This window comes from Branchiostoma floridae, chromosome 4, assembly GCF_000003815.2.
Source record: "Branchiostoma floridae strain S238N-H82 chromosome 4, Bfl_VNyyK, whole genome shotgun sequence".
Classification (NCBI taxonomy): Eukaryota; Metazoa; Chordata; class Leptocardii; order Amphioxiformes; family Branchiostomatidae; genus Branchiostoma; species Branchiostoma floridae.
In genome coordinates this window covers 28,994,454-29,014,511 of record NC_049982.1, presented here as the reverse complement: position 1 = coordinate 29,014,511, position 20,058 = coordinate 28,994,454, and the positions used below count along the sequence as shown (strand labels likewise).

Sequence of the window (20,058 nt, the reverse complement as noted above, 5' to 3'; positions counted from 1 at the left end):
TTGGAGTTTGACAATTGTCTTTCACAACTAAGGAAACTTGAATAAAACTGTCAAGGAACCAAACCAAGGACACCATGGCCATGTATAGCGTTACCCCCGATTGATCGTTGCTGTGCCGTCCACACTTCGAGTCTCCGTTATAGCCCGCTTGCTCGTTCACTGATGAAGGCGCACGTTAGGAGTTCTTTGAATTTCAATATGAACAGACCACAATGATCCAATATAATACGATGCCAATACAAAAGTAGAACCAATACGATGCCCCACAACGCCGGCATTCCTGTGATTACTGTCCTTGAGACCGCCGTGAACTTTGCCCTGAATATTTGCACACACGCAAAATATTACAATGTCTCAAATGTTGCGAGACCTTGGTAAATGGTATAGGTTCTGCTACTGGTGACATCTTCCAAAATCTTCGACATATTTGTGATATGTAAAAGTGGCACATGATTGCTATCCTTCCGAAATACATTATGTAAAATTTTCTGATAACGTTTTGATGCTATGGGACAAGGTGACTGAACGCGTAAAGGGCTCAACAGCTGCACAGGAGCAGTATCGCGTTACACAAGGCGGCGGATGCGACCAAGTTTTAGGGGTGGACATAATGCTCTATGTTGTAGAGATAAAACGCAGCTATTGGCTCATTACTTGTGATGTTTTGTTACAATTGACATTGAATATGACAATAAACAACAACAGAATCTACTGTGTGTCCCAATTTTTAATTGATATACTCTTTGTTTTGGGATCATGCCAGTGGTATTTGAGTGGAATAGTCCGAGTGGTCGTCATATCTCGCGCCCTTTTCAAAGATTTGCGTGTTGCTATGACAGGACTTGTGGCATCATTTTGACTTTTGAAATAAGGTAAGATTTACGAAGGGTTTTGCAAAGCAAAATGGGCATTTTTGATCAGTAAGGATTGCTTAACAATTCTGACAAAGTGTTGTGTCCTAACAATGGGTATTCTTGGAGGTGTTACAAGATGAAGTGTTTTGTATGTGTGATGACGCGTTAAGGGCGGGAAACCGCCTTCCATATAAGGCGGACGTTTTGACATAACGTTACATGTATGCTGCAGTATTGCGGTGTCTTAGCTTCGAACGCATATGAAAAATGGGGAGAAAGCCGGGGAAATTGCTCACTTGAATTACAAAATGTAGATTATAGATAGCATATAGCAACGTGATATCTCTATTTCCTATTGCAAATAAAATTTTAGCTGCCGGAAATAATGCGGTTTGTAATGTTATCAAAAGAAAGGTTTCAGCACACGTGTATTACGTCGAAGGGCGGTTTAATATACAGATACAGGCTATATAGATACAGATACGTCTGACTATGAAGAAAATAACTGTAAAAGCCATCAATAAAATTGATTAAGCACTAACTAATTGGTTCAGTAATTAATTAGAAAGTAGCAATATCTAATGTACCACAACTCGTTCATTACAACATCTTAAACATTTAAACATGCAGGTAATGCAGGAAAATGGAAAGTGAAGAAGACGCCGTTTGGCTTCTCCCGCCTGAAAAAAGGACCAGGACATCTGTAGCGACGAGTAAAACAGTAAGCCCTTCCTCTTCAGCAACCGCTGTGCCGCCAGTTCCAGTGTGCCGTTCAAAGACAATTTCCTTTGACTTTTCAAAGTGTATTTTCTGCCGAAAGCAAACGCATAAGAAAGTAAAAGATCTCATCAATGTGTCAACCTTTGAAGCATGTCAGCGTATTGTAGAGGCTGCTCATGTCAAGGAGGACGGGGAATTACTTCGTATCCTCGGGGCCTTTAACAACGACTTAATTGCAGCCGAAGCGAAGTACCATAAGGCTTGTCAGGCGTCTTACACTAGTAAGTCAAATCTTAAAGTTGCCTCAGGTAAGGCCAGTGATGGTTTCTCACAAGCCTTTCGAGACCTACTCGACGAAGTCCAGCCCCATCTTGATTCTGGACGAGCCTTTACCATGTCGGCCCTGTTGGACAGGTACAAGACCAATCTTGAGAAAAGGAGTGAGGATAGCAAAAGCTATACCAAGTATCATCTTAAGGCAAAACTTCAAGGTCATTTTGGGGCAAGCATAGCTTTCCATGTCCCCTATGATCGATCCATGTCTGAGCTGGTCTACTCAAGCTCCTTGTGTCTGGAGGATGTTCTTGATGCAGCCTATAGGACACCTACAGCTGTTCCGACTGCTACTGATGATGCGCAACAAAGCAAGTCTGCACAAGCAACAGAAGGCATGGACAAGGACCTGCTTCTCTACCACGCTGCCATGGCAATCAAGTCTGACATCAGCAATGCCACCGGCATTCAGACTCAACCAATCAGTGTGGCAGACATGACGCTTGCTACGTGCAGGTCAGTTGTACCCGACAGTCTGTTCAAGCTTTTGCAACACATAATAACAGTTGGACATGATGATACACCTAGTGATCAGGAAAGGAAGATCTTAATGTTGGCTCAGGATATCATGCACTGTGCAAGCTATGGAAGAATAAAGACACCAAAGCACACGTGCTTGGGACTAACTGTACGGCACTTAACACGATCCAAGCAGCTCTTAACTATCCTGAACAGAATGGGGCACTGTGCGTCGTATGACGAAATAGAAGTAGTAGACACTAGCCTTGCAACAGAATGTATTGCTAAGGCTGACATCTACGGAGTCGTCGTGCCTTCAAACATTAAGCCAGGAACATTTGTTCAGGCGGCAGCTGACAATAATGACCTTAGTGAGGAAACGTTGGACGGCAAGAACACTACCCATGCCACCACACTCGTGCTGTTCCAGCGAGGCACCTATGGACCAGCGCCCAGAAGCCAGACACTGGGAGACCACTCAGTAAAGAAGAAATCGCTAACGTCCTCCTGTGCCACAGAAATTCTAGATTTTAGTGCGTGTGGGAAAAGGCCAGCCGTTACCACTTTCCTCAACAAGGTAGGCGAGCTAATCGGGCGACAAGAAGACCAGGACAGTATCTGTACCACAGCGATGGTCGACATGGAATGGGTACTGATGCGAATGCTGCCAACAAAGCTGGTAGACGTATCCCTTCACCAGAACCGACCCGACCAGTCGATTCCTGGCTGGAGCGGATTCCACGCCGCCGTCACCTCCACTTTCTCACCACACATGCTCAGTACAGTGATTGGCTACTGTCCCATGATTCAAGGATCGCCCACAGAATACAGCACAGTGTACACAGTCATGAAGCAGGTTCAGGCCATGATGAAACACCTCGACCAGGAAGACAGCGTAATAACGTTTGACCTTGCCATCTACTCTATGGCAAAAGAGATTCAATGGCGGCTCCCCGAGGAGTTCTCTGACACTGTCATCCGCCTTGGTGGCTTTCACATTGCTCTTAACTATCTATCCCTCCTTGGCAAGCAGTACAAAGGATCTGGGTTAGATGACCTGCTACTCGAGTCGGGTGTGTACGGGTCAAACACTGCCACAATTCTCCTTGAAGGGAAGTCATACAATAGGGGAGTGAGGGCACACAAGCTTACAATGGAGGTCATGCTACGTCTACAGTGGCAGGCATACATTTCCTCGGTAGTTCCTGAAGGAGGGGAGATCCCACCTGACGTTGAAGAGGAGGTCAGCGCAGTCCAGCTTGCATATGAACGGGCAGGTGATTTGCACGAGCCAATGACGTCCCTGCATGAGGCCATGCCTGCCCTGATGACGAAGTTCGAGCACTTTAAGACTTCAATGAAAGCAAAGTCCCACCTCTTCTCTTTCTGGGATAACTATGTCTCAATGGTGCTCCTGTTACTCCAGTTCATAAAAGCAGAGAGAAGTGGAGATTGGTCACTACATTTGGCGTCAACGGCATGCATGGTACCATGCTTTAACTCAATGGATCGCACAAACTATGCCAGATGGCTTCCTGTGTATCTTGCCGACATGCGACGCCTACCGGAGACACATCCCCAGGTTCACAATGCCTTCATGGCCGGCGACCATGCCATTTCCCGGTCTAACCAACCCTTCGCAAAGGTATGGACGGACATGGCCCTCGAACAATCTATTAATCTAGACTCCAAGACCAGCGGGGGCATCGTGGGTATCAGCCAAAGGCCTGGCGCCCTTGAGCGATGGTTTGCAACGGTACACGAAAGGGTGGCAGTGGTGACGGCGCTCAAAGAAATGTGCGGCATTGCCGATTCTGACCTGATTGCCACGCATAAAGAAGCCAGGGACGGAAGGGTAAAGAGAGATGAGGACGACGTGCGAAAGATGCGGGCGATGTTCGAAGTGGGACTGATGACAAATCCGTTTTGTGTCGATGTCAGTCAAGACATTCACCCACTGATAAACTTCGCGACTGGCGTCGTGATGCCTGAAGACGCAGCCGTACGACTGATCAGTGCGTATGAGATAGGTCTACAACAATGCTCCACGTTTGTGAGGCAACGACTCGATTCAAACGAGAAAGGCTTTTGGGAGCCGTTACCTCACCTCAAGATCAAGACCTTCCACTCCCTTTCACAAAAAAGGAGAATGACTACCAATGAGAAGGTAGTTACAATCAGTGCTGATCGCGATTTGTTCGGTCGTCTTGTAATCGCAGCCAGGTCTCGTCAGATTGACCTGAAAGAAGTCCTAACCTACGAACTGTGCGCGGTCCCTCTCTCCTTGGTGCATCCCGACGGTACGATGAGGAAGACGTGCAAAAGTGTGCTGCTGTCAGAGTTGGAGAAAGAAGTTCAAGTACATGCACGCTTACCTGTTACAAATGACATATCTACTGCATACATCTCTGATGGAATGGCCACGATTCAGGCGGTAGGGACAGGAGGTGCAGCTTTATTTGGTGATCTGGCTACGCTACATTACAGGATGCTGACGTCGAACCTCGGACAGCAATGCCAAAGAGTGGACGTGGTGTTCGACCAATACAACAAGACGAGCATCAAAGATGGAGAAAGACAGCGAAGAGATCAGCAAAGTACGCTTGAAGTCAAGATTCAGGGTCACACCACACCGACACCGAAACAGTGGAAGAAATACGTGGCCAATCCCAAGAACAAGGAGAATCTATCTGCGTATCTGACACAAAGTTTCTGTGAACTAGGAATGAGCCATCTTCAACCTGGTCAGAAGATAGTCGTAGGAGGTGGCTTGGAAGATGGCCAAAGAGCTATAATGGTAACAAACAATCACACGGAAGATCTCAAGTGCCTCTATTCAGACCATGAGGAGGCCGACACAAGGATACTGCTGCATGTTCAAGACGCTGCAAGAGAGTGCAGACGTATAGTTGTCAATTCTCCCGACACCGATGTAGCTGTCCTCTGCACGTCATTCTGCAGTGAGCTGGGTTGTGACGAGCTATGGTTCAGGACAGGGGTTAAAGATAAGGCAAGGTACATACCAGTACACAGTTTGAGTCAGTCGCTGGGACCTCAACTATGCCAGGCACTACCAGCATTTCATGCAATAACTGGCTGTGACTCAACTGGGAGCTTTCATGGGATCGGGAAGAAGAAAGCGTTGTCCGTTCTGCGCCAGAATCCTGAGCATCAGTCCAACTTGGCGGTCTTTGGTCAAGAACCAAAGCTGGGAGAAGAGTGCTTCAGGAATAGCGAGAACTTTGTCTGTGATCTCTATGAATCCGGAAAAGCTCCGTGCACTACGGAGGAATTGCGGTACTTCATCTTCTGCCAGAAGAAACAAAGGAATGAAGCACTTCCACCAACTTCCAACAGCCTACGACATCACTTACAAAGGTGTGCATACCAAACATGCCTGTGGAGGAGGTCACTGAAAGGAATGCAGAAGATGCCCAAACCAGATGGCCACGGCTGGGAAGACAAGGGGACAGTGCTAGTTCCACTCCTGATGTCTAAGGATCCGGCGCCAAAGAGTCTGATTGAGTTGAACACATGCAGTTGTACAACTTCATGTAGTCGAGCTAATTGCTCATGCAGGGTGCATGGTCTAGCATGCACGGAGTCATGTAAATGCATGGGGTGCGACTGCCAAAATCCAAACAAACTAGTGGACATGGCCAGCAGTGTTTAAATGATGATGATGTACTTAGTTTGGTTCTTTGCCAGTTTCATATATGTTATTTCATATATCACTAACTAAGTTGTGAAAGACAATTGTCAAACTCCAAGTGAAAAGAAAGGTAGACGAAAATGTGTTCAGATTACACACAACATTGATCGTAGAGGCCACCATAGCAATGGCTTTGTCAATAAAGAATTAGTGTAAATTATTTACCCCTGGGAAACCGATTGTTCACCTATACAGAATGTACTGTATGTATGTACCGCAGCTTGTCAATAGCAGCACACCAGTACTACACAGTACACCCATAGAAAAGTACAATGTACGTGCATTCATTCTAAAAATACTATTGTCACACAAATGTACATATTATGTGTATTACTACCGTAGTACTTTGTGTATCTACATAGATTTTCAACATGTTGTATATTTCTGTATCCATTTTTCCTATGTAGTCAACGTTATCACCTTTGTGGTGCCCTGAAAACCCCCATGTAGAACCTTTTCATTGTGTTCCACATAGTAGATATAAGCAGTTATTTAGTAAGGTACACATGTACCTGCATAATGGCATTAGAGAGCAACAATGAAAATGAGAAAAATCAGCGTAATTCCTTTTCAAGTATCCTTATATCCCCCATGTAGAGCCCAAAATAAATTTCTGATCAATCAATATCATCAATAGATGATGATATTTTAAGTAATGTATGGGTCACAATATGAAATGAGCAGAATATGTCAGAAATCTTGATTCTCTGCTGTATTTTGCTTAAAACATGATGACTACCCACTTAGCAACGGGCTTAGCAACAATTTTGCTGATGATTCTTGTTTGTTTGTTTGTTTGTTTGTTTGTTTGTGAAATAAATGACATTCAAACGCAATATTCATGCATCTGTTAAATGTTTTACATTACCACAACTTTCCTAACACTTCTACTGAGATAACTACGGCAAATTACGACACAAAAGTTAGTTCTGGAGTCGTATTTATGTGGGAAAGCCTTCTAGACCATCCTTAGCAACGGCCCTAGCAACGCTTTTCCGACAATAGCCTTGAGGGTAAGTAATTCTTCAAACGCTCATATCTTTTTATAGAAAAGTCGGAATTCGATGATTTTAAGGTTAGAATAATGTGAATATTTAGGCCATTCCAAATATTGTATCAAACAAGGCCCCATAAGTGACACAAATAATTGCCTGATTATGTAACGTCAACATCTCGTTTTTTAGTACCAAAATTGCTTAAAAAATGAACTTTTTAGGGCCATAATTTTACACCAAAGTACAATTTTGGGAAACATTTTTTTTTTTTTGTAATTCCAATGAAAAGTTTTATATGCCTACCAATTTTCATCGAAAATCATTGATGTTTAATTTTTTGCCCCTCCCCCTTTGAAAAATGAATTTTTCGCTTATGCAGTTTAAGTGTTCTACCTTAATGCTTCGCTAGCAAAAAAGTGATACCACAATTTGGGCATAAAAATCATGCTGGGTGATGGACCAAAGACCCCTCTACCACAAAATTAGGTCAAACCTTTTCTGTAAAGTGGGTGCAACGAAATCATTTTTTTCAGGGTCTGGCTCCTGTACTAATAGCAAACATTTTTATTGAATAAAGTAAGTTCATAATTTTCATGTTGCCATGGCAACGGAGTTCTGACAGGAATATCTATTATGAAATTTTCTAATTTTAGCCAAAAAATTTAAAGTTTTAAGGTTTTCTTGGCAATCAGGACCCTTGAAGCCCCCCCCCCCCCCCCCCTCCCCAAGGCATGGACCAACTTGACAAATAGTCAGAAGCTTGGCACCTACTCTTCCTACTCTTTCTTTCTCGATTCTTTTCTTTCCTGGCCATAGTTTTAAAGAAGGAGAGGTTACGAAGGCTGCTCGTGAAATTCCCAATCCCATTTAGATTTAGACTGGAATGTCTAACTTCAGTAAAGCCCCTCTTCAGGACGTTCTGCATGCCATGATACCATGCCTATAGGGCACATTAAATGGCAAAACAGGTGTGAATGTTTCTAAGCTCCTTTATTGTGATACCACTGCGAAGATGACCTCGCGTTTTCAGATGACTGAGACGCATGCGCATTTGAAGTTTATTGTGCACGAGTCTTGTGGCTTTACGTTGAGAGGCAACCAGATAAAGACAATTAGTTTCAAGAGACTGGTTTTAGACTGAATTAGATTTGACTGAAGATAAATGCAAATGGATCTAACTAGCCGGAACCAGGTGCAAACGAACGGCATGCGCCAGTTGAAATTACGTTTTTTTGAAAGATTCAAAATCCCACCGCAAGTGGCAAATTCCCCCAACGTACCAACGTTATGAGCCTATAGACACCAATGGGCATGAAATAAAACTCAAATTCGCCGCCAACAGGTCCATAAAACTACAAAGTTGCTGCAGTAAAATGCCACCAACGTACCGCAGTCCAGTGAGCTACCAGATTAGGTATAGGCACTGACGCCTACCGAACTGAAAACAGTATAAGTATTTCCGAGTAATGTAGGTCTGACCTTAAGTGCTGCTAGGGGCTAATTGGTCCCGTCCTTCGCTTCAGTTTGGCTTGGTATGAGTAAACCGCCGAAGCGTAGTCTTTGTGTGTCGGTGGGACAACGAGCGTTAGCACAGTAATTCTTGTCTTATTCTCTTCGACAACCTTTCAAGGACTGTACGACATATTTTCGGCATTAATCATCTTTCTGACGGTGAAATCACACATTTACTACTCGGTGGTTCTTCACTAACTATTCCACAAATTGTATGATTATGTGCTCAAACCCAAAATCATATTGTACAAACGGGCCGTTTCTCACCATCATAAACAATTTTCTCCAAATTATGCTTTTCCCGTGTCCTAGCTAAATTACCTACGGAGGGGAACTAGAACTCGAGCGTCAGCAAAGGGGAAATAGCTGCAGCGTGTCGTCTGCGTGGCGTCAGCACGGCAGCGCTCGCTGTATCTAAACTCCTAATAGAGCTTCAGTGCATCTTTTAACGTGTTTTGGCCGTCGGACATAAAGAAAACAGTACAGAATGGAGAGCCAAACTAGAAAAAAAAACTTTTTGAAAATTCCCAAAACACGTAAGAGAAAACTGCCGATGTATACACGTCAGTTCTGGATTTTCCCACAGCGGCCACATGTGCTCGCAGGCGAGCTTCGACCGCGGAAAAACTGCAGAGGCGCGTCACCTGTAAAGCTAAGGGCACAACCCGCCGTAAGTGCAAATACGTGCTGTCTACGTGCCAAAACGTGGGCAATCCGTAAGTGGTAAATAACTCCGTACGAACTCGTAGGGAATCGACGGATTTGGAGCACGCAGACACGCCGTAGAACTTTACGTGCACAGGCAAAACGTTGTGTGCCATCGCCTGCCCCGTACAGCCTGAACGTTTTCAGAAAAACGTGGCGGACGTGACCTCCCCAAAAAACGTACGGACAAATTGCACGTACGTACGGCGGGTTGTGCACTTAGCTTTACTGAAGAAAGCGCATAACGAGCCGAGCGATAAGTACTTTACTCACAGTTGTGTATTCTTAGACTATCCCGGTGTTAATGGGGTACAGATGTGCAGGTGCTGACCAAGATACAAAGTAGCGACCTCTCCAAGTCCAGTAGTCCCTCCGCAGTCTGCCGCAAATCGAAGATCTGTCCGCCTTTTATAGCATCAGGACTTGCTTACGCCACAAACAAACGCTACGCCATACCATCTGAAGAGGGCGTGTCTGGTTGAAATCCTGACCATGCCCCCCTAGCCTTGAGTGGGCTCTATGGTAGGTACACGTGTCTCCAGATTGTTATGGCCTCTGGCCACATGCACTAAGTCTTTAATCGTAACGGTTTAAAAGCTTTTGTGTGATCCTGAGTTACACAAGGCCATGTCAATGAACTTTCAAGGCTACGGAAGATAGCACCAAATTCGTTAATTTTAGATATCATAATCGCAACTAGCTATAGTGTGATGGAAGCAAGATGAAAGAAAATGTGGTGGAAGAATACCGCGTTTTGATTAAGAGGAGAGTGAAAAAGCCAGTCGTTTAGAATTTTAAAATCTTATTTTGCAGACATCAAGCAGTTGTCTAATGGATTAGAAGGCGATCGAAGAAGGCCGTCGCTTTTAGCATCCGGATTAGCCCTTAAGGTTATATCACTCATTTCACCAAAGGAACGCGTCTTTCTAAGCTCAACTAATTCGGTTGCAATAGACCATGAATACTTAGTAAGATGTTAGTGGTAAACGTTAGGAATTTTTATATTTTTGACATACATTTCACTCAGGATTAGGTTAACATCTTACATAATCCTGAGTGAAATGTGTCAAAAATATGAAATTCCTAACGTTCAACACCTTATTTTTGGTCTGCGGCAACCGAATTAGTTGAGCTTGGAAACACTTGGAGGCGCGTTCATTTGGTGAACTGAGTGATATAACCTTAAGGGTAACATCCTTTCCGCAGCTCTCGATATAAATGTCCTCAGATTCAGCGAGCTACCAATTTTTAAGCAGAAACTGGCATACTTTCCATAACTCTGCACTGACACCTGCTGTGACTTTAGGCCTCGCTGCTTTCCAAGGTCTACGTGTGAGCACCAAGGACGTCTTATATCAAATAAGACGTCCTTAATGTGAGTCTCTAAAGCTTTAACAATTCCCATCGAACTGTAAAACCTTTGTGTGGTTTTAAATGGTGGAGTCTGGAGCTGCCCCAGGTCATGTCAACGACCCTTTTCGTGAGCTAACAATTCACGCACTGCGTACTAAAGGCTTGTTGACAACACTGAGAGCCAAAAACAGGATATAGTGGAATATTCCTTCTAACTATTTTCCAAGTAATTAGATTTCAGGTTTGAAAACCGTCACTTAATTACTGGCCAGTCACCATTGTTCTGTTCTGTTCCTGAAGCGTATCACAGCGTGTAGTCATCTCAACTTTTTGATCAATCTGAGATCGGGGGCTGGGCTTATGGGGCCTTCTAACTGCTGTAACGCTTAAACGACAAATCACAAATGACCATCAACATTTTAGAGAATAGTTTTCGTGGCGTGATATCGCCTTTGCAAATACGTTGTGTCCCCCAATTGAACTGGGCCCCTAGCCATGTTTTTAGAGACCTAGGTTAACAGTAAACAAACGGCGCTGTCCAGCTTTGGCGCCAGGTTGGGTCAAAAGTTTAATCTAAACTTTGTTTGACCCAAAAGACAATAAAGCCAGTACCATCAGTGTTCATACTGAAATTTGCTTTACCTAAAAACTCGAGAAGTCTTAATTTTATACAATATAAGTAGTGGTAGACAAATTCAATGATCCTGTGGGACCGGTAGATCAGTGGCAGCATGTTCGCATCGGGACCGAGAGGTCTCCGGTTCGAATCCGACTGCCGTATCACCGATCTTGTGCCCTTGGGAAAGGCACTTTACACTACTTTCCTCACTTTACTCAGGTGAAAATGAGTACCTAGCTTCGGCTAGGGCCGTCCCTCGGATAGGACATTAAATGGAGGTCCTGTGTATGGGGAGAGCCACACCCACACGTGCGATGGTGCGGTGTGAGATGGTACAAATCCTTTTGGAGTTGGTGATTCACTTCAAATCACCCGGATGGTGGCCTGGCGAACCTCTGTCTCGTATCAGCCACGTGGTGATTTACATCATTCACCCGGACGGGAGACCTGGCGCATTCCCGTCTTGTAATTAGCCAGCGAAAGGGTATGTCACCCCGTAAGGGGCGGTATAACCCCGCCGTGTGTAAACATGTGCGAACATGTGTGATCACGTCGACCGATGATCGATGATGATGAATGATCCTAAATCCTCGATTTGAATAAACCAATACCAAAAACAAATCATAATAACAAAAAATAACAATAGGTAGTAAACCACTATTCATAAACGCTGATTTAGAGAACAGTATTGGAAACTAAAATGATATCCTACGGGTTAAAATGATATAATTAATTAACGAAAAATTCAATATGCCATGATAAAAAGGTTTGTCACAGGACGAATTGATACTCTCCGATTCCTTGTGCCTTGTTTGTTCCTAAGATCACTTTGGAGGTCTTGGATGGTATTAAAAACAAATTTATATCAGTCAAAAATGTACGACACTGATCTTCTATTCCCAACATTCTTACAACAGTGACTTGTAATTGTAAGCAAAGCCGCGCTGTCTAAGATTGCACAATTGACCACGAATCCACCTGCTATTCATTTAGAGTATAACACTGTGCTTACTTCAAGGCCAAGCACAAACTATGAGGATACCTTTCAAGAACTGTTCTACTAAATACTGTTAGAAAAAGACTGTTAGATCAACAGCAAGGGCAGTGTTGGTAAGACTTTTTTTATTGATCATCAAAGAATGTACGGGGGGGCAGAGATGATGAACTACAGCAGATAATGTAGATAATATCAACATCACCTCTGAAAATAAAGATTGCAGGTAACAAAGACAAATACTGTAACAATAACAATAAAAAAACTATTTAACAGCAAATGGGTTACGTAGTCCACGATGATATAACATGGTCATACTTCAAGTTAAAACGTTTTGTGTGTAGAGAGCTCATTTCTACATTAATCAATCACTGAGCAATTAGACAGTAGACTCCAACGTGAACGAATTTATACCTGCAATGCCAGGGATGTGTACGTATACATACATGTATGTATGTATGTTTGTTTGGATATGTGATGCGTACATGGGCGTCCACCTACACTTGTTCATATCTACCGTTTATTGATTTATGCATTTCCTTGCTGTGTGAATAAACAAAGAAACAAACAAACAAGAAGTGTATAGGTTTCGTCAAAACACCTTTTTAAACACCATATCATACAATGGTAGTTAACTGTAAAAGTTTAGGCATCACAGCGAAGTAATTCCCAAATATGCAGACGTTTCTCTTGGATCAAAGAGAAGCAAAGATCAAGATGTTCAATGTGGGTCCTGAAGCACAGGACACAGACACGCAGGTAAAACTGATCGGAAAGTACGGCGGGCGTCATGAAGATTTTCCCGTCAGAATTCAGGCCGTCAAAGAGCTGTTGGTTGAAGTTGTTGCTGTCGACGCCAGGTGGCGCTGTAGCACGGAACAGGACCACGGTGAGTTTCGGCTCCAGTGGCAGCTCGAACTGACCCGTTTCTGTACGATGCGTCAACAAATGCGTATATTATTGACGAAGAATAAGAACATTAAAATAGAAAATTGAATCACATTTTTTTACCATTTTTGTTGTTAAATATGCTTATAATTACAATCATAGCTGTGATTCTAAAGCAAAGGAAAATTTCACCTTTCAGTTTCCCATAGAGGTACCGTGCCAGTAGAAGTTTCTCTTTCAGCGCCTCACGGAAAACTCCAACACCAAACATTTTCAGTGGCAGCCACATCTGAGCACCTCTGTGAAGAAGACAATTTTTATGCTATACCAACGTTGAATCTGTTATTGAGCACAGCTTAATTCAACCAGTGCAATATCCTGTAGGATGGTATATATTAGATGGTCATGAGTTTAAATACTGTTAAATAGTGCCGATTTGTTCCTTTTTAGTATAAAGATAATGTTAGTTAAACAACCACTGCTGTTAGTAATTCCACAGCTCTGTAGCCCAAGGACTTAAGAGGTGATATATACACCACGAAAGTTGTGGGAATAATTTTGACTTATATTCTAGCTTAACTGAGAGCTTAGTCTATTCCGAGATCACCTTCAAGTTTAGAATTTTTTTCTGCGTCTCTTTCGATGGTTATGACTAAACTATAATATGCGGTTAAGAAAATATATGGCTTTGAACGAGTAAAGGATACTTTCACCTGAAAGGCCTGGTGAGTTCAAAGGAGAGTTCAGATGGAGACAGATGTTCAGCTGAAAACATTGGAGCTCCCCTGAAGTAGGTAGGTGTGTGATCCATGGAACAGCACTGTTGGAGCTTCTTTCCATCTTTCACCACCAGAACGCCAACACCACAGGGTACAAACAACCCTAAAAATAAATACGATGATAATAATCATTATAATCAAAGGGTAATATTCTTATGTATAGATACAGAAGGGTAGTTGCTTACTATACGGCCACATTCGTTGCGGGTCGGCGTACGATTTTGATGTAGAATTCCAAACATGCTGTGATTTGATCAACCTCTGACGCCAATCCTGGACAATTGTCTTCTCATCATATACACGGCATGTACATGCAATCTTGAATTTTACATTGTACATTCACGATTGGACCAAGAATGGCATTGCTTTACGATCGTGTGATCGAAGTGTGACCAAGGCCCTAGTCACGAAATCTTGTATGAAAACATTTCACGTGTATACATTAATGGCAAACCACCGATGGTCTCTCAAGCATTAGACGTAAAATTAGAATTGGTTCCTTTTCTTTATAAATATAAATAAATACGCACCTTTGTGTGGATTAACTACAATGGAATCGCTCCGCTCAACACCAGCAAACAGCTGTTTCACTTCGTCACAGAGAGCGAAGAACCCTCCATACGCGGCATCAACGTGGAGCCAGAGTTGGTGACGGTCACACACGTCAGCGATGTCGTTCACAGGATCCACACTTCCGGTCAGCGTGGTGCCCACAGTTGCCGCCACCAGAAAGGGCAACAAACCTGCCTAAGTATGCGCAGAGAATTGTAAAAAATAGGTTTCAATGTTCCATGTTGAACCGTTAACCATCAGAAAACCACTCTATGGATTTGGCCTTTTTTAATGATGGCCCAATTGCTCAGTCACGTGAACCCATGCAAGCGTGACGTCAACAATGGGTCAAAGTGATTAGAAGTCAATATCGTCCCCCATTGTAAATGTAAAGGTGTTGATACACCTGTTTTGTCCTCACTTACACTTGTTTTTGCATGTGGTAAATTCAAATAAAGAAATAAAGAAATAAAGAAATCCCAGTTTAATGAAGGGGGGGGGGGCGTTACAGTAAAGCAAGATTTCTGCTGCAAGGTAATCTTACATGAAGGAAAGTTGACTTAGAAAAAACTCCCTCTGTTTTCTTGTCACTTTTAACTAGTCACGTAGGTTAAAGAGGTAATTGTACAAAATAGGGTAAATGTGAAGAAGTGTAAGTGTAAGTCTTAAAAGCAACAATCTTTGAATAAGACTTATGTGGAGGAGAATGTGTAATGTTGAAAAAGTGTTCAGTAGTTACAGAATTGTCTTACTTTCTTGTCCTCCAAGATCTGTCTTTCGAGAGCCGCTGCTGTCATCTTGAACAACTTGTCCACCTGAACTGTCCTCAGAGTAGCTTCCCTCATCCCAACGGCTCGAAGTCCCTTCTTTACGGCATCATGGGCAAACTCGCTACAATAGATCACGCATCTTTGGACGGAGAGAAATGAAAGACATAACAAGATTTATTAATTTTTCGAATTTCAGTAGTATTGTGGTATTTCCTCATTAACCATTATCATTGAAGTCATAGAAAAATTAACATGATTTCCCATCAAAACCTATCTGCAGACTAGTGTTTATGATCAAGTTATGTCAAATATTATTGCACAACATTTGTAAAACAGGTACAATGTAAGGCAAACGTGTTGTATAAGACAACTAGCTATAAGATGGAATTAAAGTAATAACGTAACAATAGAGTATGCTAGACCAGCCGCTTGTAAATGACATGTAAAAGCCCTGGCGTACCCAGCCATCAGCCAACCAGATTCCCACCCTCCTGTTGTTGGAGGGTATACCGGTAGGCCATCAACCAACCAATCAATATGCCGCTTGACCGTAAGACGATTGGCTGACGACAGGTCAGCTGTAACGCATGCGCAGCGAAATGGACGAATCGCAGGCGGATACGCCAGGACAATCGCCTGACATACACGTTTGGCGGCTCTGGTAGAAGCTGGTGAAAAGAAAGGCAAAAGGGTTACCTGTGAAAGTCTGCTGCTTTCAGCTCCCTGCTGTCCCATGCGACAGCTAACGCTGTGAGAGTGGCGAGAGAACCCCCTGATGAGATGTTCCCAGCATGCCCTGCGGGATACCCAAACAGGTCTGCCACCCACGTGATCAGTTTGTTCTCCATCTCAACAATTGAAGTCCTCTTCAAATGGACACCTGTTTTTTTTTTAAGTATACATTTTTCAAAACTTGAAAGTTCATTTGTGTTGGTAGAGGTTATTCTTGAACTAGTTTAACTGTAATACCCAGCACGAAATTGGACTCAACCCAAATTTTCGACTGAACAGCACCAGTCTTTGTCAAGGAATGTACACTCGACATCTGCCGTGACCCCACGTTATGCAGTTAGAACACGTGCCTCAGTGACATCAGGGCTTAAGAACATCCATGAACAGAGAAGGTGGGTGCCATAGACTTCCTGCAACTTATGATCCACTGCTCACTGAGTCACGTGACGTCAAGGTAGCAGTGGATTCTCCATTCCTTGATAAAGACTGATGCTATTCAGTCGAAAATTTCGGTGAGTCCAATTTTTGTGTTGGATATTAGTTAAACTAGTTCAAAAAATCACTTTTTTTCTGTTAAATTACTTTTGGAATGAAAAGGTTTGTCACAGTGTGTGTATATGTGCCATAGGATACACACCTGAGTATGTAGCAAACGTTGCGGGAATGAAGGCGCCCAAGGAAGCGGGATATGTGCCACCGCCAGTGGGAATTGCACCAAAGAACGTCGGATGACCTGGGTTGACTCCGGCATTCACCAAGTGAGCGTTGAAGTCTTGCATTACCAATTCTGCGTAGAGACATCGTAACTAGAATTATAGCTTACGAAAACGTTGAAATAAGCCCTATCACAATAGTTACCAAGCACGCGCGGGTGAAAGGAACTCTGGGTAATATGTCAAAGTTGAAGGCCCTCAGAAAATCAACATTGCGCGTGCTTGGTAACTAGTGTGAAAAGGCTTGTTGAACTGACACATGTGTTATGCAAAGTAGGGCCAATTACATTTAGCTACTCTCCAAGCAGAAGTTATATTGCTTTAACCCTCAAACCACCGTATGGGGTCAAAACTGACCCCAGACGTATATTAATGTGTGCCATTATGACATTTCTGGTTGAAAACAAAATTCCTTCCATGAGTTTGTTTGTATATATGTCTTCTAGCTTCTCATACGTTTTTACCGAGATTGGCTCATTGTTAATTAAGTTATCATAGAATGTTTATGTATGGGTCAGTGGGGTCAAAACTGACCCCAGCATTTTTTTAAACAAACTTTTGAGACCCAGGCCTAAACTACTTATCGTATGATCACGAAATTTACAGAGAATGATGTACTTGTGCAACGAATTTATGGTAACAATTTTTGTGTCATTATCATGTTATATGACGACGCCATGACGTCATTTAGCTTAAATTGTCCGCCATCTTGGACTTTGACTGATGATGTCATCTAATTAGCCTAAATTATGAATATTGAATCATGAAATTTACGTTGAATTTTATAAGATGTCATGAACAAGTGTGGTTTGCCAAGAAAACCTTAAAACTTGAATGTTTAAGCCAAAATTAGAAAACTGCGTAATAGATATGCCTGTCAGAATTCCGTTGCCATGGCAACATGAAAAATGATGATTTTTTTTTTATTCACTTAAATTGCTTGCTATCAACATTTTCTCAAAAGGTACCAACTTTGGTGGCCCTAGCATATGCTATTCAGGGGCTATGTGACTTTGAAGTTCGTGCGGGCATGAAAAAAACCTTACCCTGTCTGAATAACGTTAGTGCAAAATGTGGTCCTCATGATCTTTTGCATAATTTATGATAATGAGCTAGAATTATTCTCACCTAATCATGTCAAACTGTCTCACATAGATTAATGAAGCTATACATATATACAAATCACAAAAAGAGTCACCAAAAAAACTGTATTTGTACAAAACGTTATGGGGTCAGTTTTGACCCCATACGGTAATCTACGTCACAAAAAAGGTACGGTGGTTTGAGGGTTAAGATAACAAACTACCCGGGCATGAATAAAACCATGTTTTAAGGAAAATGCTTCAAGCATATGACCACAAGACGTAAACCATGACGGCACATGACCTCAAAATTTTTATCACAACTCGAACGGAACTTAAAGGCAACCTAAGCAATATTACAGCGTCAAAGTGGAAATATTCTGAATAAGGCAATTTGCATGATATTGACATCTACTGCACTGTATTCTCACATTTACATAATAATTTGATACTTTGAGTGGTTAAAAACAGCGCAGAGACAAGTTGCACGAGGATATTCCTAGTTATTGCACCCCCCAAAAATAAGGACTTGATCTGGAATCCTTGTGCAACTCATTCCCGTGCTGTTTTTAACGGCTCAATTTATGAAATAATGATGTAAACGTGCTAAAATAGTGCATTAGATGTCAATATTATACAGACTGCCTTATTCAGAATATTTCCACTTTTAACATTGTGATATTGCTTAGGTTGCCTGCTTCTGATTCAATTCCAACACTATTCATCATACTTAGTTACGCTTATGATATTGATTATGAAGCTTAAGTAGCAGTTGTTTAAAAGTGTAAGAACGGCTCTTTTTCCTCGAAACGAGATGTTACAATGCGTAACACCAAAGCATAGCTTTTAGCGTCCAGATCTAACAGATATGCTTCTGCGTGACTTCTTCAACACCGATAATGATCTGTTAAACAAAGATTCATGGCATGAATATTTGTACACAAGCTGTTACTGGTACGGCAATGGTCATGGTCATGTCATGGTCATGGGACAAAACAGTAAACATTTGCGACCTGCATACCGCTCGGTTCTGCTTTTGTAACTTGTAAATGTTTACATAGATAAGCACGGTACGGACCATGCTGGGGTGACGGTAAAGAAGGGAATGGTCGAATGCCTTGTTCATTAAGACTCTCCTAATATATATGCAAATGTACAGCAGGGCTTCTATCCTGCCATGGGGTGTTGGCCTGTCGGGTTTTACTACGCGATAGCAACACCTTTCGATTAAATCTACTTCTCATTCAATTCTAACAGTTTCTTAATCATACTTGGTAACATTTATGATATTGGTAATGAATTAGAAGCTATCTAGACGGGTAATATGACTTTATTTGCTATGAATGAGATACTATGCGGAACACTGAATGAACTTGCATGATAATTGGCCCCTTGCCTTGTTTTGAATGTCCGGATCCAACAGATATGCCTGTACGTGACTAAATTAATCTCCTGCACTGACAATGATCTGTTACACAAACGGCCGTGCCATGAATATGAGTGCATGGGCCGTAACTGTACGGACCATAGCCTGCATAAATTGTCGTGCAGCTCACTTGCCATCTGTACACAAAGTAAAGTACAGAATTCTTCTTGTGCCGTAGTACTGTACAACGTGATTCTGTTTGAGCATCTTATGAGGGTAGCCGTAGCAATTTCAGTAATTTTCGACGGTAACTTGATTTTCGAGGGCCTCTTAGGGTGGCCCCAAACCTCAATAACGAAGAAAACTCTAGGGCTTTAATCATATGACTGTTCATAGTTCCACATACGTAATCACAAAGAATGACCGACCCCAACCTTCCGACCTCAGCATAGTTTGCTTGGTTTTCTCATTAAATTTTATTTTCTTAAGATTACCCTCTTTTGTACAAAAGTCAACAAGACTGTCACATTTCTATCAAGATGGCAGGAGCGAAATTATGCGTCAGAGAACTTGATCAAGAAAATTACAATGTACTTGTATTCATCTCAGAGTAGCCTTGTTCTGGACCCTTCTTATGGTCTTGTTTCTAGATAAATTTTCAATATGCATGACGTAGTCCTGCATCCACGTGCCGTGTACACGTATTAAATGGTGCCACATATGTGGAGTCCTGTCATCCCCATAAGGAGCCTTTTTCATTGTGTATGATATACTAGATAGATATATACGCAGTGATCTACTAAAGGACGTTATAGAGTAAAAAATTAAAAAGAATGTAAAATCAAGGTAATTCATTTTCAGGTATCCTCATATCCCCCATGTGAACAATGACACATCTGCCAGCTTATAGGGACAATATC

The 20,058-nt window shown here is 42.4% G+C and overlaps 2 protein-coding genes across 2 annotated transcripts in view; both read right to left on the bottom strand.

Moving 5' to 3' along the window:
• The window catches only part of LOC118413733 (tryptophan decarboxylase 2-like), a 10,900-nt gene extending 8,956 nt beyond the window's left edge, over positions 1–1,944 (bottom strand). Inside the window, exon 1 of the mRNA XM_035817261.1 lies at positions 1,925–1,944. Coding sequence (XP_035673154.1) covers positions 1,925–1,944 — 20 coding nt within the window. The remainder of the gene's footprint in view (positions 1–1,924) is intronic.
• Positions 1,945–12,819: 10,875 nt separating this feature from the next.
• Positions 12,820–20,058, bottom strand: part of LOC118413501 (tryptophan decarboxylase-like) — an 8,189-nt gene continuing 950 nt past the window's right edge. The window contains exons 2-8 of the mRNA XM_035816942.1: positions 16,615–16,764; positions 15,942–16,125; positions 15,228–15,384; positions 14,454–14,670; positions 13,858–14,026; positions 13,337–13,443; positions 12,820–13,185 (exon numbers count right to left, since the gene is read on the bottom strand). Of these exons, the coding sequence (XP_035672835.1) occupies positions 12,902–13,185; positions 13,337–13,443; positions 13,858–14,026; positions 14,454–14,670; positions 15,228–15,384; positions 15,942–16,125; positions 16,615–16,764 (1,268 nt within the window). The 3' untranslated portion in view covers positions 12,820–12,901. The remainder of the gene's footprint in view (positions 13,186–13,336; positions 13,444–13,857; positions 14,027–14,453; positions 14,671–15,227; positions 15,385–15,941; positions 16,126–16,614; positions 16,765–20,058) is intronic.